The following is a 22,644-nucleotide window of genomic DNA, read 5'->3' as shown; positions in this document are numbered from 1 at the left end:
TGCAAGCTGAACAGATAGAGCAACCACACCAAACTGCCACACACGCTCCAGACCTGTTGGAGACCAACAGAACTAGAAAAGACCATTTCAAAGACAGGGAGAAGAGAGGGAGAACGAGGCAGGGCCAAGAAGCTGGGAAGTGCAAGTCCAAAGCAGCTGCTGATGCCATCTTCCCTCCTCAGTTTACTGCAGTGGACTACAAGTGGTGATGGTTGACACAGCTTGCATTTAAGCACCCACTAGCACAGCTTCCAGAGTATCTGACCATGGCAGCTACAAAATACCACCTTCAGACATGGATGCAAAAAATTACATGCTCTGCTCAAGTTTCTGAGGTAAGGCCGGGGTGCCACTGGTACATGTCCCACATCACACAAAAGCCACCCCTGGCACCCAAAGCCACAATCATCCTGGGCTGAGGAGGTGCCACTAGGGCCACTGAAGCTGCCAGCTCCCCACCAAGCCCTGGGGAACACAGCACTCCCTCTTTGCTGGGGCTTCCTGCCACCAGGGCATCCTGGACAACCCAAAGGGGTAGCAAGAGCAAGAGGATTGTGGCACACACTGCTCAGATTTCCATCTTGGGCCAGGTCACAAGGAGGAAGGGACCATCTTGTCTCCAGCTGGGACAGAGCTGCAGATAAGGGATGCTGGCAGCTCCCAGCTCAGCTTCTCTCCTGTCTGGGAGGCTACAGACTCACTGGTTCCCTGCCAGAGCTAGGCCCGCTCAGCCACTACCACCTATAACAAAGCAGAATGAATATGGCCCAACATGTCTCTCCAGGCAGGATCAAGGGGCTCCTGCATGCTCAGGGAATGACTCCAGCACAATGGAGTCGCTCCTGCACCTGGATTAGTCACCAGCACTGTGAAAAAGAGGAAAAGAAGAAATTCTGAAAGCAATATGGTCTTTGGAGAATTGTACTCAAATGATCGTAAGGTTGGCCAGCTAGCTTTAAAGGAAACATAAAGAGGAACATTACAAACCACTGACTGATGGAAATCAGACACAGGGTACAAAACTCTTCTCATACAAACGTTTGGGGTTTTTTAAATCCTGCCATGAAGATAAGCATGGCTGCTGACACTGGCTTCTAAGCAGCACTAGTCCTAGGAGATCTACCCAATGTTTATTCAATGCCCATTTCACTAAAACCCACATAGTTATATCCAGCCAGGAGACTAAACAAACATCCATAATTTCCTTTGACATCTCCTAGCTACATTGATCTCACAAAAGCAACCAGAGGTGTCCAGTACCATTACATGCCAAAGAAAGAGAAACTCCAGGTCCCTTACTAAGCCCTTCAACACAGCAAACTAGCAGAAGGGAGGAATGGCAGGCTGAAGCAGCCAGAATCCATCAGCTGATTAAGAAAGCACGAGTAACACCTGATGGCTGTATACTTGGGAAAGACACATAGGTGTTTCTATAGTGTACTTATGCAGAAACCTCAGGAACTCTTCCTCCGCTTCCCTAAGGGACATTCAAGACATTTGAGATTTAACAGCTGCAACAAACAGTCTCCTCTTACAAGAGAAAATATTCAGGAACAAGATAACAAGAGACATAGTTACTGAAATAGGATAAAAACATGGAAAAAGCCTCTGGGGTCTAAGCATTGTCCTAACGATTGCAGACTGCTACTCAGTCTTGAGCATACTCAGAATTGAGTATACAGCTCTCATCACCACATGCAGATCAAACACGAATGGCAAGATGCAAATCTTGATGCCTGTAAGAGAGGCAATCTAAGCTATCAATTGTGAACAACCTGCTAGCAAAGCCACAGCCCCTGCAAACATACAGAAAAAAAAAAATCTGCAAATGCCCTTGATCTTGCATTCATTCCCCAGTAGATTACCGTGCTGAACCCAAACATCACTACTTTTCCACTTGGAGTAGTTGAGAGAACGATCCTTATTACACTTGAAATGGCAAGGGAATATATTCTCTATTCAAATTTGATTGCAGACATGGGAGATGGGTTCAAAAAAAAAAAAAAAAAGATCGGAAAGGCAATAATGCCAACCATGCTCCTTTAAAACAGTTTTAAGAACAGCATTTTACTTATTTTGCAGCCAAGAGGTATAGCAGTTCTACAAAGATAACTCAAAAATCAGCAGATTCTCCCTGTACACTGGAATAGAGGGCAGATGCCAAACCCATTACATAGGCAGCGAAGTGTCATCAGAGAAAAAGTAGGTAAAAATAGCTAAGTTATCTGTAAGATGACTAAGCAAATGGATTTTCAAAAATATGCTTTCAAATATGACACCCTTTTCTTAGAGCTGCATACATCTGTTTAGTTTTATTAACTTCTCAAATCTTTCTTCTGATAATTTATTTTTGGCCTCCCGCTAGCACACTTCCCCAGAAGCCTCACTTCACCCTACCCACACTCAAGACTCGCACGCACATATGGACAGTGATTGAGAAACTGATGCTAATCACCCCAGTAACTACAGAGAACCTCTACTGCAGCACTTCCAGGATAGCACACATGCATTTCTTTTACACAGAATCACAGAATGGGCTGGGCTGGAAGGGACCTCCATAGGTCATCTAGTCCAACCCCCTCTGCAGAAAGCAGGGACATCCACAACTAGATCAGGTTGCCCAGAGCCCTGTTGAGCCTCACTGTAAGTATTTCCAGAGATGGGGCCTCAACCATTTCCCTGGGCAACCTGTTCCAGAGTTCCACTACATCCATCCATTCATTGAAAAACTGGATTCCTGCTGTCTTCTACCCTCACTCTGACCCCTCCCATCTATCTCAGTGGTCTTCATGGCTTCACTGGCATCTTCCAGGACTGATGAGCCCACCTTTCTCACGTGAACCTTGCATTAATCGGTTTTTCAGGTAAGGAACACCCCATCTCTTTTCCAGGCCACTAACAGTGCCTAGAGGAAGAAGCAAGATGTTGCCACCTCAGGAACAGCAGTGATTAGAAGAAATGAGAACAGCAGAGCTATGTACTGCTCCTGCAGCCAGGGTGGGAGTCACAACCTCCAGCACCCCTCCTTCCTGCATGTGCTGCCAGCAGACATGTTTAGAGACTGCTGACCTCAGCTGTGGCCACACTCCTATGTGCACCTCCCTCTCTTTCACCAACACTCAAATGTCTCCATAAAGTTACCTTGTGCTCAGACTACTAGCTGGTGCTTGGATAAGCCTCCCAAGTCATTCCTCTGCCATACCAAAGACCTGTGTGTGGCTTCCCTCCAGCTTCTTCTCACAGAGGGATGGGTACCCACCAGCACCCGAAAGAGCCGACTCATGATACCTGCCCCAGCCCTCCTTTCTCCAGGAGCTGAGCACAAAGCCCTAGGCTGCCCTTTCCAGCAAGCAAGTTTCCAAGGCTCAAACCCATTACATCGGGATCATTAGGATGCTTTTATTAGTGTATCCCAGTGGATCTTCTAGAGCAGCTATTAGGTATTTGACACACAGTAAATCTTTCCTCATGTTCACCCCTCTCATCCCTACATCCTCCTCTAAAACAAACCAAGTCAGGAACAGACTGACCATGGGCAGACCTCCGAGAAGAAGCAGCAGATCCCTGGCGTACCCTACACCACTCCACGCACCTCTGGGAAGTCTCAGATGGCTCTCCCCCTCTTGTCAGAAGTAAACCGACCTCCTAGCTACTATATGTTTGCTGCCACCCTTTCCCCTGCAAAGCCTGGGGAAAAAAAAAAAAAGAAAAATCATCCCAAGGACTAGGACAGGGCACAAATATCAACAGCTGCTGGAGCAAGCACCGTCCTTCCTTTGCATGGTGGTTGCAAGGCAGTGAGAGTCCTCTGCCAAGTTCCCAGGGAGAACCCAAGGCAAAGCAAATAGCAGACCCATGTGCATAGCAACTGGCAGTCTTCATCCTTTACTTTTGTAAAGTTATCCCATTTAAAAGATAATTAGGATCATTTCCCATGACTTGGCCCACAAAGGCAGAGGAAGCTGCAGAGGAAGCAAGTTTTTGGCCTCAGCTCTCACTCAGCATCAGAAGCAGATGCTCTTCCAAGCATGTCAGAGAGCTCTCAACTATGGAGGAGAAAGGGGTTAAAGCTGAGGCTGCAGGCACAGGTGAAAAATTCAAGAGTAGTGGATGGGGTGTAAGAGCAGAAGACACTAGGAAAGAACAGAACAAAGTTAGGTATCTCAGGCAGCACTTAAAACACATACAAGAATGCAGATAGGGTCTCTTTATACTCCAGGTGTAATGAGGAGTACAGCAGTACAGGAGAGGCAACCTCTGAACACCCCCCTCGAGGTGGGGAGAAAGTGGTGGGAAGATGTGAGGTGAGAAAAAGGAAAGTGTTTTGATATCTACACATGAAGACAAGCAAGTTGATGTACAGCTACCTTGCAGCCTTTCAGGCTCTGGACAACCTCTGCCCCTCCACAGCACAAGCACCCAAGACTGAACTCTGATCCTTGCTTGCAGGCAAGGGCAGCTGAAGCCGATCTTTTTCATCTCTCTTATTTACAGCAGAAAGGAGCAAGTGCTTGGCACCTTAAAGCATTTGGCAGCTACAGACTCTGGATTAGATTTACCTGCCAACTAGCTCATGGCATGGGACTGATTAGAGCTAACAGCTTCCTACAAGCCGGTGACCCATAGATTAACTGTGCTGCTGTAACACTGACAGCTGGAACGAATCCCAGCAGCTCCCCAGATACAGTCACATGGGCTACACCCCACAAGTGTAATGGGGTGGCAAAGAGAGGCTGGTTCAAATCACCTAGGGTAAGTGAGAGAGCTTGTGCAGGTAAGTAACATCACAGAGCTCCAAGTAAAAATCAATTTTCTTCTTTTCCTAACACAAAGAGTGAAATCAATCAGGGCATAACAATCTCTTCCACGCTATAGTCCCAACACTTATAAGAAAAAAGAAGCCTGCTTGCTTAACAACAGCAAGTGAAATCTCAGCTCTAACATTCCACCTTTCCTCCAGAAAAATCCCATGATACCTTTTAAGCCACACTCTCAACTTCAAGGAGCCGAGAGCACACAGAGTGACTTATCTACAATTATATCACAAGTCAGAGGAAGCACTGGAATTTGCATGCTGCGACTCCCGCTGTAGATGCTGGATAACACTGCAGGCATAAAGGTCAAACCCTTCAGCAGGAGCTCTTAAGATACTGTGCAGGTCACAAGCAGTCAGCAGAAAGCTGGGAGATGGCATGATGCCAGCCCGATTTCTCTTGGTGTCCATGCTCTTCATTACAAAGCACCTTAGCACCTGGCAGGGCAGTTAAGCAAGCATGCCCTGCAAGACAGAGCAAACATCCCTCCTCTGTAATGGGATTAGACAGCAGAGTAGGAAGATGGGGTACAGGAACCTCCAGGAAGGGAAAGCAAAGCTTTAAAGTGTATTCAGAAGGCAGAGGAAGCTGAGGACCAAGAATTGTATGAGAAGAGGGAGAAGAAAGGAATGAACCAGGGAGATGAAATTATATAGTGAGAGGGGCAGAGTACTTTGAAAGCACACCGGAGATAAACGCATTCAGATAATTGCTTAGAAGAGAATAAATATTAGTAAGTACTATAATTACCTCAAACACTTTACAAAGCTGTAAGAAGAAACCTGACTAGAAGAAGGGCTGGCACACGTGCTTGTTGGGAGCTCCTATTTCAAGCTAGCAAGAAGGAAGCAAGAAAGCCTGACACCCAGGCTGATAATTTCAGCTTGGCAGCCAGCCACAGGCCTTTAGTTAGATCCTAGGTACTGGATAACTTGAGTTAATAAGTGCCAGATTTCAGCAGTACAGATTTTCAGAGTAAAGAGCTTCTGGACAACTTGTGGCTACAAGCACCTGCCCAATCCTGTGGCTCTTACTCAAAGCCCAGCTCCACTTTTAGAGAGACCCAAAGGAATCTGGGCAGATTCTTCCATCCCTGGTGATGACACTAAATGGAGACAGAAAGATTCATTCAAGAAATCAAAATATAAATTTATCCAAGCAGCCAAATCTAGAGAGCCACACTACAATAAGAGATCAGAGCCCTTCTTTTCCTGAGAGGCAAATGAACACTTTTTTTTTTTTTTGGTGGGGGACGACAACTCAGTATCTCATCTTCAAGCATCCATTTCTCTAAAGGCTTCAGAAATCATCCATTTCACACAGCAGACTGGGTCAGCACCAAGTTTCTCTCAAACACAGAACAAACATTTAGCATTACAGAGTCCATAGAAAAATGCATCTAGCTCATCCTGTGTTCCCAGCTCCCTTTAAAAGGCTTAATAACTTCCATACAAAACCCAAAAGCTGTAAAAGTGACAGCATGCCTCAGGGCAGGTATCACAAATGCAGAGGTGGGGGGAAAACAACCACAAAGAAAGGAAACTAAAAAATCCACCCAAAGCCCAGGTGCATCACCCATTCCCTGCTATTCCCCTGCAATCACAACTCCAGAGGAGAACGCATTTGCTGGGAAGCAAAACAATCCACTTCTCTGTGTGCAGCATGGAACACCAGGCTAACTGCACTGACTCCAGACTCCACTAATTAAAACAAAACTTAGCAGTGACACAACAATTGTACATCAAAATCACCTCCAGCTATGTCAGACCCTGATGAGCTCTTTTGCAAGGGCCAGAAAAACAAAACCTGCAGTAGTGTAATGCTTGACAATCCTAATGGCTGCATAGCTGCTCCACAAGTTGCTCTGCAGCATATCTCTGGATCCTGATGGTTTCTGCTATCCTATTGAGGTCCATTTTGTTGCCAGAAACTGCACAGGAATCTCCTTATTCCTGCACTGCAGCAGCAGCAACCTCTTAGCCCTTCCTGACTGGCAAATATTACAGCTGCCAAGATCAGAAGAGACAGGAGAAGTGCTAGATGATTTTTTGAGTCCCAAATGGAATCAATAGCTTGATAGGAAAGAAGTCAGCCAAGAGGGGTGGTAAGTGCACAGCTCAGGAACAAGGGAACAAATAAGGATGGATACTCCCTGTCTCCACTTTTATACTCTGGAATCTTTGACACTTTAAAAGCTATGGGTGTGGTGCAAGGCTCAGCTCTTGGTAAGATCTATCCTCCAGAACCTGTTCTCATCTATCTTTCTTAACAGCTAGATTTTCCACCTTTCTTCTCCTGCTACTGTTCTCCCTTAGCTCATTTCTTCTGCAGTTCACTTAACAGTGGGCCACATCTTCCTTTTCTAGGGACCATCACCCTGCAAGAGTGGGAACTGGACCTGGAAACACCAAAGAACCACCAGCTGCAGAGTAAAATAGAAGGAGCCACAGAAGAGTACAGGCAGTGGCTTCAGCCAGAGCCTGCAGACTCAGGACTATGAAGGCTGGGGCAGGCAGCCTCTGTCAGAGGCCAGTAACGATTAAGAAAGTGACTGCAGTCAAACATTGGATCCACCTCATCCATTTGGCAGGGCTGGGCAAATAGACACATACCTCAGACCCCTGGTACTGAGGCCCTGGTTCATGAACAGCAAACCAGGGTAACCCAGACAAATTAATTCATTGTGCCTTCCAGTCACCAGCCTCCCAAACATCTTCCCTTCCCTTGGTCCCCCATAAATGACTGAGGGACCATGTGAAAACCTGGACTACTTTCAAGTCAGACAGGCCCCCGAATCCTTTGTATTTACTGGTTTTGCCAAGTTAGTTTTCGTATCAAGCAAGTGCCTCCAACCAATTCCTCATGTGAGCACCCCATGCCAGGCAGGAACTAGCCTGGAACAACTCCTTTCACAAGCAGCCCTGGTTTTTAATATTTATGCAAGTACTGTACAGCAACAGTGCAAGTCCTGACTGCCAAAGCCTCTCCCTTTCTGAGAAAAGCTTCCCCATCATTTAGCTGAGATGGTCTAGTTTTGTGCTTATGTTCAATTACTTATTGAAATGTGACTTTGGCACAAGCTGGACAGGCAAGACTTCCTCCTGTCTCACTGCCATTTGCTAACCTCCTAATAACAAAAAACTTAACTAATGTACCTCACTGGAAACACATTCTTGGTACACTGAGGGAGACAGGGCGAGCAACAGGTTAGAGCTGGAAATGCCATATACACACCCAGACATCCTAGACCCACTGAAGGTAGCTGCACACCTGATTTCTTTGCCTTGCAATTCAATGAAACCCCACTTTGCCAAGAAAGGCTCCGTTTTAGCCTCTCCATAGCTGATAAGAAACAGATGCTGAATGTCTTCTAACATTTAACCACAGAACTATTCCTGAAGATTATATATGATTATGAAAGAGATGCCAATATAAAAAGGGAGTCAAAACCCACTTAGCAAATTATCATTAAAAAGTATTTAGTAACTTAAAAGGCAGAGGCAACTCACAATACTGCAGCTTTCCAGATACTGGCTGATACCGTCCTTGTATCAGTAGACAAATTAAATCACAAGGACAGGAACATAGGCAACAAGAAGAAAACCTAACTGTGCTTAAAACACTTCCCCTTTCTTTTCAAGCAACTTTCCCACTGCTATAGTTTTCTGTGAGGAGTCTATAGATTGCTAACCATTAGACAGTCAGAAGCACCCACCCTTTCAGGTTATACAGCACTCTTGATTTGTCTGAATTAAACCAACTGAAACACCTTTGGCTTCATACTAGACTGTACAACCTTTAGGTCAGTGGCTGAATTTGTAACTGATTTTATAGGGGTAAGAAAGAAGACAAGAGACACCAAAAGGAAGAACTTTAAAAGAATTTTTAAAAAAGCAGTTTCCTGGTCTAAAAAAAAAAAAAAAACCAATAAGCTTCCCAATGCAGAAGCAATGCTCTCCCTTTGACCCTCTCTCTCTCACCCCCTGCCCTGTGGTCTGCAGTGCTGCTTATTCTGCCTTTCACTTTATATAATGGGTTTGGTAAAAGTGTTCCAAGTACATATTCGATTTACAATAAACACTGCTTTAATAAAGACATCTAACTTGATGGAAGGTCAACTAAAAGATGACAATTCGCATAACCCAAAACCTCCTGTGTAAATAAACAGGATTTGCAGGAGCCTCAGGATGTCAGGCAGTCTGGCCAACACTGCAAGGGAGGGAGACTCTCCATGAAGGATTATTATTTGGGAGCGGAGCCTGACAGCCTGGCACCAATGGCTGTGGCAGCCTCCTGCCACACCTAGGAAACCCAGACAGCCAGTTGAACCCCGTGCAGAAACAAGGCAACTGCCAGGGTCATCTGCACAGCCCTCATCCAACACATTACCCAAAAGCAGCAGTGCCACAGTGCACCCTGATGCACCTAGAATTAGTCCAGGTCCAGCACTGCCGACGACGGTGATCTAGAGGCAGAAAACACAAGGGTGAAGGAAGCAGCACCCGCTTGCAAAATGAAGCTCACGGCAGAGGATTTTGGGAAGACGCAGATGGAGAAAGCACGATCTTGGCCACTGCTACTAACAATGCATTGAGGAGCAGATGAGGCGCCAGCAACATTCCTGGGCTGCTAGCTTTGGTAAACACAAACAACCCCAAACCCCATGTGTGCAAACACCCACTCTGCTGTTTTGCCAGTCTGCTCCCCTCCAGCCAAGGAGCCTTCAGCTTTACTGCATCTAGGCTTGTGTGGTCAACCACTCTCCCCTCAGCCCCTGCACCTGAGCAGGCAGCAGATGAGCAGGAGGGTGCGATAGCAGCAGTGACTTGAGCAGCAGTCAACTGCACACTACTGTTTCTCAGCCAGCACCACTTCTCCAACAGGATACAGCCTTTTAAGACCATCCCTTCTTTCTCCAAGTATCACCTCTGCATCATAATTTCACTCCAACATGCCATTTACAAGTAAAGATGCAGTTTCAAGACTTACGCAGGCTCTACTCCCCTCTAGGAATCGCAAATAAATCACCAATTACTATGCATGAATAGAGAGAGGAAGAAGGTAATGAGTCTATGTACATATATACATATGCAATGTTTGAACACAAAGAGCTGTAAATTGCATTCACAGGTGGTATTCTGGAGACTGCAGGAGACTCAAAAGCAGAACTATTCATAAACCAGTCACTGACATGAATGAATTCAGCACTCCCCAGAAGTCTATTGTGTTTCCTATATATTACACTATAAATATGAGGAGTATCAGACTTTGCATCCCCGCAAAAAAAAAAAAAGAAGGTAAATCTTGCAACTACACATTGGATTAATACTGGCTGGCAAAAGTATTAATGGTCTCATCGCTGCACGAGGATTATTTACAGCAGTTGCTCTATTTTCCTATTTTGTACTTGCTGTGATGAAGTGCCACTTGTTTAAAGAACTCTGTAACAAACACTGCAGCAAGAGGGAAAAAAAACAGCGAAGATCTACAAATGTTACACCCAACCCAGATGCAGGTTTTCAAACCCTGGGTTTTCAGTTACTTGGATTCTTGTAGCTACTTAATGCTTCATATATCAAATCATCCACCAGCTCCTTCCACAACCACAATTCCTCCTTCAGTGATTTTAAGGAGTTTGCAAAAGGATAAGGAAAAATTGAGTCGTGTTTATTTTTTTCTGCATACTCAGCCCATACTACCTCATCCATGTATCTTAGCAGTAGTGTTACTTGTTTGGAAAGCAACAGTCCTTTTCAAGCCAGCCAGAGATTTACATTACAAAATAAGACTTTTTACTCCTGCCTTTTCCTCATTAAGCCAAATGACGTCTCAAGTTGTAGAAACAGCAACTTAAAGCATTTCTGTGCAACTTGGGGCCTTGATGAATGGTCGCACAACCCCAGTTTTGTTAAAACCAGAATCTGGTCAAATGTAGAACAACTCTCTAAAGAAATCCCGGTGAAAAACACCAAATGAAAACTAACTCCAAGCATTAACATAGTATGCATCCTACAATTGAAAACAGTCCCATGTTCAACACAAGGAGGCCAGCACAACGTTTTTACGAAGTAGGTATGTCCATGGGAATTGGGAACCACTAAAAAGCAATTGATTCCCCAAGTAGAAGACACCTTGCAACTTACACCCTGGGGAAGCTGAAAGCCTGTTACGGCTAATTTTAGAGCAAGCTGAAAAAACCAGCTTCTGCACTCAAAGCGTCGGGGCAGTCTTGGCCGTCAGCCAGGCATGGGGTGAGCTCCGACACGTGTCCAGCACAGGCTGGCAGGTCCCACTTCTCCACGGCCGTGGGAAACCTCCAGTAAGGCGATGCCCTCTACTGCTATGCCGCTGCAGCAGCCAGGCGTGCTTTGGAACAGTATGCAGGCAACCGACCGCTTGCTCGCTCCATATTAGGAAGACTTAATCCAGAATGGTGTTATTGTTCTTCAAGAGGAGAGATTGAGAGTGTGTAGCCAAAACAGCGAGCAACTGCCGTTCCTCTACACTCATCTTGTGGGCTACAACAGACTGCCTGTACTCGTGGAGCAAAGTCACCCTGGATAAACTTAGCTCTAAGATGGCTTTTTTCAGAGAACCCAGGGAAAAAACCTACTGGTTAGGGGAAGCTTTGAACGCCCTCCAAAACCATTTCAAAGAGTCACCTCTCTTTTCCTAAAGACAGACAGCGTGAAAAACCACACACTCACAGAGACAAATTAGAGGCATGGAAGCACAGCTTCAATTCAAGTACAGATGTTGTTTCCAAATTGGCAAAGCAGGTAGATGACAATTCTCAAGACAGTAAAATTGCCAGCCTTGCTGCTTCTTCCCTCAATACCATTAATGCCAGCAGAAATTCTTAACAGTGAAAAGGCAAATCAAAACAACTCCGGGGCTGCTCTGTACAGACACAGGCAGAAAGCAGCGCAAGGGTGCCGTACGTTATTTTCCACAAACGTTCTTATCGACTCATCAGTTCTAAGCCAAGCACATGGACTGCCACAAAAAACCTGAAAGGCTTTTCATTGTCTCGTATTCTGCTTTTCCCAAATTTGTAGCAATGGACCTTGCATTGCCACAGCATCTCTCACCCACCAGTGGGATCCCAACGGATTACTGTGCGCAATTCTGTAAAGTCCCCTGGGCAGGCACTTGTGGGATGGGACAACACTACACGTTTAACGGTTCACAGGGTACGATACGCTGGCAGGAAGAGAAGGGACTACAGGAGTTTGGAGAGACAGCACAAAGCAATCAAATTGCATTTTACAACAGCAGGGACTGCCTGCCTTCTACATTCCCACGTATTCTTCGAGAGCCAAGCAGACGACTTCGTTTCTCCAGCCTACCTTCCCAGGTCTTCTCTGTCTCCATCGTGCAAGCTCCACACCGACCCGTAACTCCTTACTCTCACGACTCCCCCTCGAGACGCATCCTGAGTCCAGCATGGAGCAGCCCCTGGCCGGCCGGCCGCCCGCTCACCCTCCCAAGTTGTAGCCAGAGCCTGGCGCGAAGGAGGTGCCCGATCCCTCCGCTCCCACGCCCAGGCAGCCCGCTGCGACCAGACCCCGCGCCATGCCCCGGGGCTCGACCAGGGAGAGCATCGGGGTATTATAAGCAGAGACGAACCCCTGATTTATTTTTCCGTATACATCTATATATACACACATATATATGCGTATGCATTTATTCTCCCTCCGACCACGGGAACAGCGCCCGTCGTCAAAACTCCTGGGGGAGGGCGCGGGGTACTTTCGGCAGGGGTGATACCCCCGGAAGCCTTGCGATGGAGGACACCCGCTGGGGGTCCCGCCCCATCCTATCTCGCCCCGAGGACCCTTGTCCCGTTCCCGCCGGCAACTGGCACTTACCGAGGAGGAGCAGGGAGGCCAGCTGCGGCCGCAGGGTCCGCATGGCTGCCGGGGCGCGGGGCGGCGGCCGCCCTTACCTCCCGCCGCGGGGCGCCTCGGGGCGCCAGCTGCCGGGGCAGGCGTCGCGCCGGGCCCGGCGGCACAAAGGGAAGGCAGCGGGGCCGGCACGGGGAGGCGCCAAGGCAGGCGGGGGCATCGCCCCCGCAGCGGGGCGGCCACCGCGCCTCCCCTCCCCGCCGCTCCGCGCCGACGGCTCCGGGGCGAGAGGCGGGAAGAAAGACAGAAACCGTCTCGTCCAAGGCACGGAAAAAAAAAGAAAACCACAACGGGAAAGCGGGGCGCAGGGTGGGGGCACGAAGCAACAACAAAAAGACCCCACCCCGAAAAGTTATAAAAATAAGATGGGCGCCGCGCCCCCCAGCTTGCCTCGGCCTGCCGCCCTCACCTGCCTGCCCGCCCGCTCGGCGCTGCCGCCGCCGCGGGGTGCCCGGCGCTTCCTCCGCGCCACCAAACTCCTCCCTCGGCCCGCCCCGGCCCGCCCCACCGCCGCCCGCTCCCCCCCGGCGACGGGCGAGGGAGGTGGGCAGCTCCCGGCCGGCGGACAGGGCGCGCTGCGGGCCTGCGGGGCAGGACAGGGGATGGAGGGGTCCGCGGTGTGGGGGCGTTGGTTGGACGAGGGTCGGGGAGGGCACCGCGGAGACTGAGGCGTGGGGCTGCAAGGGCGCGGGTGAAGCCGGGGTCGTGAAAGAAAGCGGGTAGTAAACTGAGTTCCTTTGTTTTAAGGGGAAAAAAAGAGTTCTCGGGTGCTTCTCGGAAACCCGGCTTCTTGGGAAACTGTCTAAATGCTCCCTTTTGTTCCCAGGAAAGCCAAAAATAACAGTCAGGCTCTCCCAAGTTTCGACCAACTCGTGACCGTCCCTCTGTGAGGTCTGCTACCAAGAGCTGAATCCGCGGCTGGTATTAATGACAGGTTGCCAGATGTGAGCCCTCCCCATGTGCAGGGACTGCTGCACTTGAGAGGCTGTCCAAGCAATCAACAGTACAATGTCAACGCTACAATGTGTCTACGTCAGGAATACATCAAAAGGATATCCAAGAAACACTGAAATGCAGAAATATGGTAACACTGGGGGGGGGGGGGGAGTGGGGGAGGGTCCGGGTTATGCTGCTTGTAAGTAAAAAATGAGTGAGAAGGCCCTTTTCAAAGGCACAGATGCTCAAATGTCCTTGCAAACAAAACCCCCAGTTGCTTGTTTGCTCACAAATATAAGAGGCCAGGTGAGGCAGCAATAGTAGAGTGGGGTACTCTCCTAATGCTCCAGTTCTGCAAGGACCATTTGCAGGAGACCATTCTGTCTACATACAGTCTCCAGTGAGGTCATGGTGGTGCAAATGCAGAAATCCAGTCCTTCTGTGAGACAGAAAAGCAGAAACCAGCAGAATCCCAAGACATCTAATACAAGATGCCAAGTTTTCAGAAGCTGTACCCAGCAGAAGTCAGAAACTGTTTGTATTGCCATATGGACTCTCCTCCCAGCATGGCTGTCATGGCAGATGCATTGGTAGCCAGCTCCTAGTGACCCAGCAAATTATGTTTCTGCAGGCTAATAATATTAAACCATGCCATTTTCAAAGTGGGAGGTTTAATTTGCAGCTTTGTCATGCTCTCTGAGTGGAAGAGCCACAGAACAGAATAACTAGAGATGTGTGGGAGAGAAAGGGTTAGCACTGTATTTGCATTGAAAATTAAACTCATGCTTTGGTCCTTAAGCTTTAATTACATCAAGATTGCCTTCAAGTGAGACTTGGAACAAGTGATAACAAGAGTTGATAGAAAATACCAGTCTATTTGCTTTTTCTCTTAGGTGATCTGAGAGCTGAATCGTCATCCAGTGTACTATCACTCGACTTGCTCAATTTTTTTTTTCACATAGAAATCTTCTATGTCCTCACAGACAAGCCCATGAGGATTTAGAACAACTGCTGTTGGGGCTACATTGACGTAAACTTCCGGCATGTCCAAATGGATCCAGAATAAAGATTGGTTAGTTTGGCTCTTCAAAAGATATACTACTAGAGAAATAAATAATAGCAACATTTTAAAAAAGCAAATTATGGTGCAGGCTGGAAAAAGCATGTTTTTGTCAGAATAAACTCAATAAAAGGAAGCATTAAAGCCTGGTGATACAAGAAAGCTTTTCTAGATGGCAAGGGATATAGACCACCCATCCACTATATTCCTTTAAAGTAGAAGATGGTAGATTTAAGAGTAGGTATTAGGAAGAAATTCTTTACAGTGAGGGTGGTGAGACACTGGAACAGGTTGCCCAGAGAAGTTGTGGATACCCCCTCCCTGGAAGTGTTCAAGGCCAGGTTGGACAGGGCCTTGAGCAGCCTGGTCTAGTGGAAGGTGTCCCTGCCCATGGAAGGGGAGTTTGGAAATACATGATCTTCAAGGTCCCTTCCAACCCAAACCATTCTATGATTCTGTATGGAAAAGTTATTTCCATCTCCAGCTGAAGAGACAAGGAGGAAAACACTGTCATAATTCAGCTGAGCTCCCAGTGCAGGTCAGGGACAAGCTGTGAGCAGACCCCATGGTTTCTTGGCTCTTGAATACATTGCCTTCACCAAGGGAGCCTGTTGCAAGAAAATTCAAGACGAATTATCTTGAATTCTTGCATTCTTGCTATTTCCTGTCATTGTGTGACTTTAGAGTGTATGAGTCTAACAGAAGCATAAAAATGCCCTACAAAAATGTTACTGGAAATTCACTAAACATTTACATCCTCTTCTTTGAGCTCTTGCATTAATTCATAGTAACAACAAAAATATAAAAAGACCATGGAAATGACATTATAGCATTATAAGATTAATCCAATTCCAGTCAAATTAGATTATAATAAGAACTGTGTGTACTAAAGACTATTAACGGGAACCTGTGTTTCAAAAGCTTCATCACCTTTGCACGTGTTCTCCTCCCTGACCCCAATAATAAAAATAGCTTGGTGTTCATGAAAGCGCCCTTCTTCAGAGGACTTCACAAAACACTCTCTGGTCTTTTGAGGAAAACACTGGCCTCACTCCAGCATTAGTAGGGAAACTGAGGCCTGGGCAGGGTGGCTTTCTCAGACCTAGGGAGGCAGCCAGCACTTCCTCAGGCTTGGCTCCAGCATTTTGAGTTCTGACTCCATATGGACATCTGTCTATCCATGTGATTTATTCACACAGCTGAATGGGAATGAACATCACAATTGCCTCAAAGACAAAACCATTTCAAGCAGAAGGTTAATGTGAAGCAGCTCTCCAGGAAGACAGATCTGGGCTGCCTTGTACTCTCCGCACAACTGAGTCACTCAGGAGCACCATCCTCAGCAGGAGCCAGATCGTTTTGGTAGGGCCGTGCAGTTGCTCTTTTGCAGCAGGGTTGCTGTAATAGCTGGAGGCAGACGGCTGTGACTCAAGTGATGATGAAGATCTATGCACATCAGGCCACAGCCCACACTGCCGTCTTTCTTGTTGCTTGGTCACTGCCAGCAGTTTGCTCAGGCTTGATTACCCAACGCTCTCCTCAGCAGGCAGAGGTAGAGGCCAGAGAGCGAGAGCTCACTTTGGGAGAGAAGGGGAAACGCTCCCACATGCTGCCGTTTGCTCACCTGCGTTGTGCTCATACCAAGTCACAGGCTCTTCCCAGCAGCCCTGCCTACAAACAATAGGTACTTGCAAGAGTTGAGGCTGGGCAGCTGCTGTGTTACCAAGGGCTATCAGGGTAGATGTCTCCTGCAATACAACAGCTGTGACTAGATGCTGCATCCTTTGCTCTAGAGAAGCAAAGTAATGTCAAAATCCAGCATCTGAAGATGCTGCTCAGCCAACATGCACAAGCTTCCCCTGACCCACAGATGAAGAGTAAAGTCAGACTGTTATCTCTCCCTCAGAGAAAAGAGGTTTGGCAGAACTGCAACATATGTATGTTATTAAATAAGAATGTAGGTCCTTCTTCAGAACAAAACACTGCACACTGTCAAGTATTTGGCGCAGTGGGTATTTACCTTACTCTTCTAATCAGGCAGGGGAGGGAACAAGGTACAAGACAGATTTGCAACCCTTAGCTTTTGGAGCAGGCGGTAACCTGAATAGCTAATGGCAACAGAACATAGCAAAAAGGAGTCTGGGCTCAACAAAGCAAGGCAGGAGAGTTCCAACTCCTCTGCAAGCCAGGAGGAATGATTTCCTTCCTATATGGGAAGAAAAGAGATATAGGGGGAAAAGAGGAGATTTAACTGCAGTTGCAGGAGTGACTCTCTCCCTGAGGGCAGTGACTCTGGCCAGAGCTGGAGAACAGTTTAAAAGACTGTGTTGATTGGAGAAAGTGCATCTGCATCACTTCACTCTCAGAGGCCATCTGAATGTTTCATATTGAGCATCCAGAATCAAACCATCCAGAAACAGAAAGCCCTTTTAAAAAAAATAAATAGAAATTAACCTATGTGATTTACTCGAGGTCACACAATGCCATCCACAGAACTCAGGGTCTTCTGACTACTGCAGGCTTGAAGATATGCTTGGGGAAGGTCACAATCTGGTCAGTGCTCCTCTGCCACACTGTGAAAGGAAGAGGAAAGTCACCTAGAGCTCCAGGCTAAAGCAGAGAGTAATGGCCAGAGCCATTTAGCTTGACTAAAACATTGCCTAAAACAGACCCTATTTACACTGCAAAGTTTTGAACATCAGTTTCACCCAGAGGAAAAAGAAGATATTTATATTTAATGGCCATCGTTTAAGCTCTTTTAAAAAGAGCTGAGATGTTGCAGTTGGAACAGAGAGAAAATCCTAACTGCCCTAGCACAAAGCAGCAGGGCATCCATTGCAGGGAAGTTGGCATCTGTAACTAGACTGAGGGTTTGGGTCTAGGTTAGCCTAGATCGCACTCCCCAGGACCAGTATGCCAGTTCACGGATGGCACCAAGGTAGTTCCAAGGCAGGCATGTGGATGTGAAGGAATTCACATTGTTGTGCTCTGGGTAGAGGGATGAGTAGAGGGAGAACAGGAGGAAAAAAACCCTCCATGTATAAAGATAGATCAACACATTTCCAGATTTTCAGGACATCTGTCAGCAAGCTCCAGAGTCTATGGCAGCTAATCCCTTTGCAGATTTTCTTTTAACTGTTGCTTGACAGAAGAGTATGCCAATTTTTTTATAAACATCATCTCTGATATTGCACTCCTCCTGAGGTTATGATCCATCTGTGAGGAAAAACATTACACTACCAGCTTGGGAAATGACATTAAGGAAATGTCTCTTTGAGAACCATGCAGCAGCTTTAAGCTTCAGAGTATGTGCAAAGTGAAAGAAGTTTCTTGAAGATGAAGAAGGCCAGAGGCAAGGCAGTTATCTGACTAGATCTCAACAGTGCTGCCACCTTCTTCAACATGTGTGCTGGCTGCTGGCTTGCACCCAGGCTGGGCAAAACCAGGGCAGGAGAGCAGGCTGGTGCTACAGGTGAACTGACCATCAGCTCTGGCTTCAAACCCCTGCTAGAGAACTACAGAAGTCCTCCCATGTGTCCCCTCCAGACAGCAGTGATAGTTGTTGCATACTTCAGGATCTGTGAAAGCACAGAGCTAGAATAACATAAAGCTTCATTTGTTCCTTGTATAATTCTTGAATGCTGTGTTTTGTGGAGTTCAGCTGTTGGATCATTCATCTGCTAAGGGCAGGTAGATGAGTCCGTAAAACTATTCTTCTATACTGCAGTGGTGAAATGTCTTGGCCCTGATGTGGGCATGCACAAATTACAGGGGCAGAGAGTCCTTCAGTGCCAACAGGACTGGGCTGATTAAGCATGGCAAGACCCCAGGTACTCTGGCAAGCTGTGTAGGTTCTACTCTGAGGCCAGCCAAACCTGCAGCTGCTGCTGAGATTTTCCAGGCTTCTGTAGGCTCTGACTGAAGTACATGCATGAATGAACACATTTTTTTTTCTGCTTTCTAATCCTACCTACCAAACTCAAGCTCAAGTTCCAGTTTTGTGATGTCTTGACGACTGATTCAGATCTCCCACACTTTGAGTATGTCTCAGTTTAAGGCAAGTGAGTAAAAGGTTGACTACAAAACTCATTGTTACTGGTAGAATAGCAGTTTGTTTTCTTCACTCCCTAGGAAGAAAAGTGGCATAGAAAAATGGGCAAATGGACATTGCCATTATCAACTTTTTGGGGGGGACAACTAGTGAAAAATGGGTGTTTCATCAGTAAAAAGGGAGGAAAAAATCATCTTTGCCAAATACACTTTTAGCCTCTTGTCCCACAAGACTTTCAGCTCTTGGGTGCATGTTGTCCACAGAATGACTTTGAGTTAAAAAAAAAAAAAATCTATTTTCTGGCCTGAACTAACAATGTGAGACTCTGGGTGTGTCTGAATTCTTCCTAAGGAGTCCTGGGCAACTGTACAAAAAAACAAAAAAACAAAACAAAACAAAAAACCCAAAACCAACAAACAAAAGAAAAGAAAGAAAAATCACTCTCTCAGCTGCTGTCATTTGTCTTAAAACATTTCTTCCATGCAATTCTCTACGATAAGCACTTTGATTGTTAGTCAGGAAGAAATATGTAATCATTAGGTTTCAGAGTCCACACCTTCATTTCTGTGATAAAAGCCAGTTCATACCACTCTCAGTATTGGCCTGACAGCAAGATAGCAGCTGCTATTGGAAGATAACAGCAATTCTGCTTGCATTTTGCTGTGGGTGTTAGTCACCTTTATGTAATAACCAAATGATTTGGGACTCATCTAGGAGGGAGAAGTCCAGAGCACATGCCCTTACTTCAAGGATTGTTTTGTATTTTACATTCAAGAGTCGTTATGTAAACCCTAAAATATTCAAGACAGCAGGAATGAAAGCCCAGGAGTCTCACCTTCTACTGAGGTTCCTGAATGTTAAATTACAAGACTTCCTCCTCTCTTAATCCCCTCCACCACCTTGTTCTCTTTCTCCTTCAGCGTTTCATCTCTCACTCCAAGGAGCACACCTCCATGGGGTCAATGTTCCCAAACACAGCAGGCTTTGCTATCTCACTTCCAACATGAACTCAAAGCGCACAGCAGAGGCAGCCAGATACCTGCCTGCAACAAAAGCAGGCAATGAATGGCTTCTCTACTACACTGCAGATGATTCATCACCTCTGACTTTTCATCTCTTAGAGACGCCTGAGGGAGGCAACAGGTTTTTTACATTAGTGCTGAAGACTGGTATTCTAAATTGGTGCACTGGCAGAGCAAACACTGTCCCTTCTCCTTACAGCGAGCTAGAGGTAGGAGCTTGCCCAAGCATCCCTTGTGCCACCCTTACAACAACAAAGCAGGCAGGCCTGCAGATGGAAAAGCAAACCTATACCCTCAGAACAGAGAACCAGGAAGACCTTTCTCCCTTTCCTCTTTACCATCACGCCCTTAAATTCTGTGCAAATGAGAAATCATGCTGGGGACAAATACACCAGTTTCAGTATGGAGCAGAAGTAGCCTTAATCCACTGCTTTCCACTTTGCCCACCTGACAATACCTTGTACCCCTCAGAGGCATCATGCCTGAGGGATGTGAAGGGGCCATCCTGCTCCACGACTCCTGGCTGAGCTGGCCACCAGTGTACCCATAAAATGTCAACAGCCAGCATGGGTTTGTATCAATTCATTGCTTGCCAATGCTGTTCACTTGCATACTGAGAGGAAATCTTCTGTCCATTATATTTGCTGGTCAAGAATGAGGAAAAAATAACTTATCTTATCTGAAAGATTGTTTGGTGTCATTCCCTGCTGCATCTTATCACTTCTTCAAAGAGGCCCTGACCATGGAGAGAAAGGAGCCCAGGCAGCCTTCTGCTGCTGCCCTCACCATGCTCTGCCTGCTTCCTTGGCAGTGGCTGCATCACTGGAGACAAGGCAGGCAAAGAGCAAACCTAGAAGAGGCAACAGGCTTGCTGGATGCTTATTGCCAGGCTGATTTGCTGTCCTCAGCAATTTGCTGCCTGAAAGCAATTGCTGTGACTAAAGCTGTCCCTGATACAGATGGTTACCATATTCTAGGGATATTATCTTGCTCCCACTTTACTCCAATGGAAAAGACAGCTCAATGGACAAAGCAGGAGACAACTGAGGTCATGGGTTCTCCTGAGGCGGGACCTGGTCATGGCCCCCTCAGGAATAACCGAGGGATGCCATCTTTGACTTGCTATCAGCCAAATAATCCAAATCATCCTGGCCCGGCAGTGCAGACATGCTTTAGTCTGCAGCACTGGAGCCATCCAGACCATCCCATCCACAAGGAAATATGATTTAGACAAGGACTGCAAATCGAAAAGCTGCAGCGCTGCTCTGGTAAAACATATGCCAGATTCCCTTACTACCCTCCCCTGACAGATAAGCTGTAACAGAGCCTTTCTTTCCCAGGGGAGAAGGAGAACTGCCACTTGCCCTAAAAGGCTTCTGCTTCCAGCCAGTGGACTTCACTATCTGCTTTTCAAGAAGAGCCATTTGCTCTGTTTTTTTTCCAAGTACTGTTTGAATTTCTCTGTAGACACATATTTCAAGCTGGACCTGACACTGCAATGGGCAATAGTAGCTGAGGAAGGACTGTCATCTGCTGCCTGTCTGGAAAGCAGGGAAGAGGTCAGCCTGACCCCTGAGCTCTAACCTTGGCTTTCCTTCTGGTTTATGTTACCAGAATCATCTTTGCCTCAGTCTGCACCCCCGTAGGAAAAAGTAATGCTCTCTGCAGTGTTTCATGAATCTTCTGGCAAGCACTCGTGCCAGAAGGAAAGACCTGCCAGTACCTGCACTAGCACTTGGACTGGGCTGCAAGGACTCAGAGACAGACTTCACATCAGAGGTCTTGAAAAGCCAAGAAAGACCAGATTTGGTATAGTTGAACTCCTGAGACAAGGAAACAAACAAAAAAACCCAACCAACCAAACAAAAAAGACAGAAAAAAATACACAAAGTACTCTGGTACAAATACAGCAAAATGGAGTTTCTACAAATGTGTCATAGACCAGTGACAGCACCTGAGAAGGAGCAAGGCAGGAGTTTTGCAACCTGGTTATAAGTTAGCTCCACTTTTACCTCAGCAGCCAAGTACAATGGCTTTATAATGCAAGCATGCTGTCATCACATTATTTCACAACTGGCACAGAAGGGATGGTCCTTAACATTCATAAAAGGAAGCTTCCTTGTACCAGCATGACATGATTTGCCCTGTCTCTGGAGGATGGGGTGATTTTGGAAGCTGTCATATCCCCTAGGGGTGTGGACTGTGGCCCCCATGCAAACGGGGCAGAGAAGGGTAGAGGAAATGCCCTGATTCACAGTTATCAATTAGTAAGCAAAGTAACAGCAGATGGATATGGATAGAGGAGCATAAAGAAGCCATGAGGCAGTGTTAGTCAGCATGATGAAGCCACAAGAGTGTCTATGTTTGCAGTTATTTAGTTTACTTGTTTATAGACACACCCAACTGGAACTTAGATGAGATGTGGAAAGGGATGACAAGTATTGTGGATGTCCACAGTGGGCTTCTCCTTGTCAGGAATGGTCATACAGTTACAACCCAACAATGTTTGGCTGAAGAACTGTGAAGGAAAGGTTGGCATAGGTCTCTGTGACTCCCAAGTAATTTGGAAAAAGGCAGCCCAGGAACAGCTGAGAATCTGTGAAGGCATGGGAAGTCAGGGGAAATGAGAAGAAGCCAAGGAAAATGAGAGGAAGCCAAAAAGCCAAGTACAAGGTGGATGATTCAGTCTAGCATCATTCTGAATGGTATCTGTTGTTATCCCTGTTCAGAAGGGAGGAGAGGGCACTGCCTCTATGAGATATTGAGTCTGGATGAGTGCAGATGGCTAAGGAATGTTGCACATCAGCAGCATAATCCACAGAAGGTTGTGTGGATGGGAACATATCAGGACAAC

General features: G+C 46.7%; 1 protein-coding gene across 1 annotated transcript in view; it reads right to left on the bottom strand.

The window, feature by feature from the left end:
- Window positions 1-12,188, bottom strand: part of IGSF3 (immunoglobulin superfamily member 3) — a 109,052-nt gene extending 96,864 nt beyond the window's left edge. Inside the window, exon 1 of the mRNA XM_054391786.1 lies at window positions 12,164-12,188. Within this exon, the coding sequence (XP_054247761.1) occupies window positions 12,164-12,188 (25 nt within the window). The remainder of the gene's footprint in view (window positions 1-12,163) is intronic.
- Between the last annotated feature and the right edge of the window lie 10,456 nt (window positions 12,189-22,644).

This window comes from Indicator indicator, chromosome 1 (assembly GCF_027791375.1).
Source record: "Indicator indicator isolate 239-I01 chromosome 1, UM_Iind_1.1, whole genome shotgun sequence".
Classification (NCBI taxonomy): Eukaryota; Metazoa; Chordata; class Aves; order Piciformes; family Indicatoridae; genus Indicator; species Indicator indicator.
This window is presented reverse-complemented; position numbering and strand designations above follow the sequence as displayed.